This window comes from Gekko japonicus, unplaced genomic scaffold (genome assembly GCF_001447785.1).
Source record: "Gekko japonicus isolate JY-2015 unplaced genomic scaffold, Gekko_japonicus_V1.1 scaffold5887, whole genome shotgun sequence".
In the NCBI taxonomy this organism is placed as follows: domain Eukaryota; kingdom Metazoa; phylum Chordata; class Lepidosauria; order Squamata; family Gekkonidae; genus Gekko; species Gekko japonicus.
The window spans coordinates 36,674-41,002 of record NW_015166620.1 but is presented as its reverse complement, the minus strand read 5'-3'; the positions used below and the strand labels follow the sequence as shown (position 1 = coordinate 41,002).

Below are 4,329 nucleotides of genomic sequence, written 5' to 3'. Positions count from 1 at the left end.
TATCCCACCAAACGCTGCAGAAGAATTGCTTGCAAAAAAAAACCTTTTACGCAAACTCCTCTGGATACCCTCCCATTATGCAACCCGCTTCTTTGCATCAACTGAAACTATGACGGGAGCCCTGTGTTTTCCCCATTTCCTCCACTGGTCAGAAACCCATCAGTGATTTGGAAAGCGCAAGTCCCTTAATTGCCTCTAAAACCTGAACGCCTGACTTCCTCACAAGACAGGGAGTTCCCCCCAAAAAGCCACATCAGAGACGTTCGGCCCGCAAGCGCAGGAACGCCTCTCGGGCCCAGACAGGCATGGTGGCAAGCCCACCTCATCTTTTTCCAAGAATTCGCGGACGTCTGGGTCCTGCAGCATAGTCGGGTGATTGACGGTTCTCTGAAGATACCTGGAGAAGAGGAATACACAAGGATTCTGTTTTGCTCTGCCCTTTAAAAAAAATCTTGCTGACTTTGCTTCGTCTCTTTAAAACACAGCACTTTGGATGAAGATAGCATGTGTCGCAGGAAAACCAGTCAGAGCCCATGTTTAGGGGAAGTCTCCTATAACTAAAAGGGGGCGGAGAGATGTCTCTAATTTCTACACTCAAAACAGAAAGGCCTTTGCAAAAGTATGGAGAAGTCTTGCAGAAAAGCTGATCTGGGTAGCGGGGATATTTAGGCAAAGGCAGCTGTTTTGGTAAAAATGGACCGGGGAGCAAGTAGAAGGGCAGGGACTTGGGCGGTGAGTCTCCAGCTCATCCAAGAGTTACGCTCCTGCTTTAGAAGCAACGTCAATCATGGCTTGAACTCAGCTTTTCAAATGAAAAGGACTCTTTTTTGAGTTGACGGTCGCCACTGGAAGTGACGGCACTAGGAATGCAGAACCAGAACTGGAAGGACACCGCTTCCTCTATCGGTTCTCCCTTTTCAGGAGTTGGAAGGGGGAGGAGCATATATGAAAGCAGCATTCAGGATTCACACTTTGTTCGAACCACAGGGCTAGAAGAAACACTTCCTTCCTGAATGTATTCAAATCTGCTTTTAAATGCAAGAGATACTTTATTCATTAAGGGCGCGAGCGGGGGGGTGGGGGGGGGAGGTCGGAATTATTACACAATAGGGGCTGAAAAATGTTCTGGCAGGAATTATTCCAGATACGTGCAGCTGAAGCATGTGGCCCTGCAGCTCTGTAGCCTAGTAAATGCACTGTATGCGCAAAAACCCTGGGGTTCAACAATGCGTTTTTTAAAAAAGATACTGGCTTGTAGGGCTGGGGAAGCCCTCTAACGTAGAAAAGGGTCTCCACCAATGCTCCCTCTAAGCTGAGTTAGTGTGAGCTATCTCACAGTTTTTTAGCCTCCAGCTCACAGATTTTTTGTCTTAACTCAGGAAGGAGGGCTCCAAAGCAAGCTAATTCATGTAGCAGCCAAATGCCTCGCTCACAGCTTTAATGCCAGGAGCTCACAAAGTAGAATTTTTGCTCACAAGACTCCACAGCTTAGAGGGAGCATTGGTCTCCACCCTCTTTGAGTCGGTGGGCATCTCTGGAATTCGGACACAGCATGGTAACCACAGCCATGAATTGGCCGCTGCAGGAGTCGGAGCCAGACACAAAACATGGCTGCCGCAGCTTCCCTTCAGTCGCACAGTGAAGATCCTGGGGCTGTGGTGGGGGCTGCTGCCAAAGCAATTTTTTTTAAAAAAATCTGCACAGCCCATCGAATCTCCAGGGTCCGATTAGAAGCCACGATTGGCAAAAGCCCCGCTCACTTTCTAAAAACACTTGGTGGGCACCGGAAAAGGTGTCAGCGGGCGCCACGCCGCCCACGGGCACCATGTTGGGGACGCCTGGCTTCGAACAACAGCCAGTGACTGGAGGCTAGATGGACAGCCAGTCTGACTCTGTCTGAAGAAGCGAGCAGGGACTCATGAAAGTGCATCCCCTGCCACAAATTCTGTTAGCTCCTGGGCCCCTAGCCTTTTTTACTGCCACAGGCAGACTAACACGGCCACCCATCTCGATCTGACTCTACGTGAGACAAGTAACACATTTCCTTGCAGAAGGAAGCAGGCCAACAGAACAACTTGCGATTTTTCTACAAGGCCATCCCTGGCTGATACGCACCTTTCTAAAGCCGCTCGTCTTTTTTCTAAGAATTCTGTGGAGGAGGAGTCTTCTTTCCCAACTTTTACTTTGGTCATTCCTAAAGCGGAGGGGTGGAGGAAAGGAGAGGTGAGAAATCATGGACAGCCGCGTGCTCCCTGCACCTACAATCTGTTCCATCAGAATGGGATGATACCATAGGCAGAAGACGTAGTGCTGGTTTTTCTACCCCACTTTTCTCTACCTTAAGGCATTTCAAAGCTGCTTACGATCACCTTCCCTTCCTCTCTGCACGAGGAGGAGGAGGAGATTGGATTTATACCCCGCCCTTCACTTGGAGTCTCAGAGCGGCTTACAAGCGTCTTTCCCTTTCCCTCCCCACAACAGACACCCTGGGAGGTGGGTGGGGCTGAGAGAACTCTGACACAAACTGCTCTTTCAGGAACAGCTGTGCCAGAGCTTGTGACTGACCCAAGGTCACCCAGCAGGCTTCAGGTGGAGGAGTGGGGAATCAAACCCGGCTCTTCAGATGAGAGTCCACCGCTCTTAACCACTACACCATGCTGGCTCTCAAGCAGTGCCCTGTAATAGATTCAACGGCAAAGTTGCGTTCAGAACACTCTGCGTGGTTTTATATAACCCCCCATTGCAGAAAACATATTGCAAAGCTGCAAGAAACCCTCCAAAAGCATAGAAGATGGGCAACCAAAGTAATCTAGGTACGGAAGCATCTTCCCTACAAGGGAGAGTTAAAGAATTTGGGCAGGGATGGAGAGAAATGACCCTGAAGGTAAACATGATAGTTTTATAAACTTCTACGCATGGCATGGAAATGTTATCCCTCCCAATCATAGTATTAAGAGGGTCACAGTGCCCCTACTTTTGCAAAATTATTCAGTACAATAAAGATATACATCACAGGTACAAAGCAAGCAGGTGTATCCAATCCATAAGACCCCGGTGAAATTAAGAGTTTTCTCTCTGACATTTTGCTGCGGGTTCCATTCTCCGCGCAACCCTCAACCATAATGAGCCTAATCCAGAAGTGCCTCTGTTTTGTTGACAGGTTGTTAATTTCACCTATGTGTCGGCCGTGGGTCAGTGGAAGAGTATCTGCTTTGCGTGCAGAAGGTCCCAGGTTCCATCCCTGGCATCTCCAGTTAAGGTTTCAGATAGGATCTGATGTGAAAGATCTCTTTCCTCAGACCCTGGAGAGCTGCTGCCGGTCTGAGTAGACGGGACTGACCCTGACGGACCGACGGTCTGATTCATCACAAGGCAGCTTCGTGTGTATTTGTCAGCCAGTCGTGAATTTGGGGCCTGTTTTTTAATGCCAGTTCCTAGCAATGACCAAACTGGCTGTGGTAACCATACGTAAAGATACACTCCTTGAAGGTTTTTAGGCATGTCAACTACACAATTCAACAATAAGATCTCCAGCTTACAGGGAATCTGCCTCTCAGTCTGACTGCTGTCATTTCTACCACTTGTTTCCAGTAATCTGTTGCCTGTTTACATACCCACCACATGTGAAAAAGTCTACCTTCTCTAGCTCACCAAAACAGGACTTACGACTCTCAATTCCAGAGAGGTGACAGCCAGAAAGGGGTTAAGGTACCATTGATATATCATTTATATCAGATCTTCCCTATGAGAGAGGCAATCATAAAAGCAGTCCCATATGGAAATATATATATATCCAGCTTTTATCATCTAATGCACTCCCCCACCTGATCATCGCTTTCAGCAGTGGCGAAAGAAAATACTGATACAAACATATAATTGACCCACAGAACTCACTGCCGGAAGATGCAGTAATGGCAACGTGTCAGTTTGGTGTAGTGGTTAAGTGCGCGGACTCTAATCTGGGAGAACCGGGTTTGATTCTCCACTCCTCCACTTGCACCTGCTGATGTGACCTTGGGTCAGTCACAAGCTCTGGCACAGCTGTCCTTGAAAAAGAGCAGTTTGTGTCAGAGTTCTCTCAGCCCCACCCACCTCACAGGGTGTCTGTTGTGGGGAGGGGAAAGGAAGGGAAAGGAGTTTGTGAGCCGCTCTGAGACTCCAAGTGAAGGGCAGGGTATAAATCCAATCATTCTTCTTCTTCTTCTTAGATGCATCTAACAGGGAACTAAATGGATTCATGGATCGTCGGCTGTTAAAACAGTAACTCCATGTTCAGAGACAATGTACTTCCACTAGGAGTTCCAACTGCTGGTGGGGGGGAGGGGTGTT

The 4,329-nt window shown here is 48.3% G+C and overlaps 1 protein-coding gene across 1 annotated transcript in view; it reads right to left on the bottom strand.

The window, feature by feature from the left end:
• Positions 1 to 321: 321 nt before the first annotated feature.
• The window catches only part of LOC107111435 (sorting nexin-1-like), a gene marked incomplete at its 3' end in the record, with an annotated part of 22,637 nt that continues 18,629 nt past the window's right edge, over positions 322 to 4,329 (bottom strand). The window contains exons 6-7 of the mRNA XM_015412402.1: positions 2,116 to 2,194; positions 322 to 397 (exon numbers count right to left, since the gene is read on the bottom strand). Of these exons, the coding sequence (XP_015267888.1) occupies positions 322 to 397; positions 2,116 to 2,194 (155 nt within the window). The remainder of the gene's footprint in view (positions 398 to 2,115; positions 2,195 to 4,329) is intronic.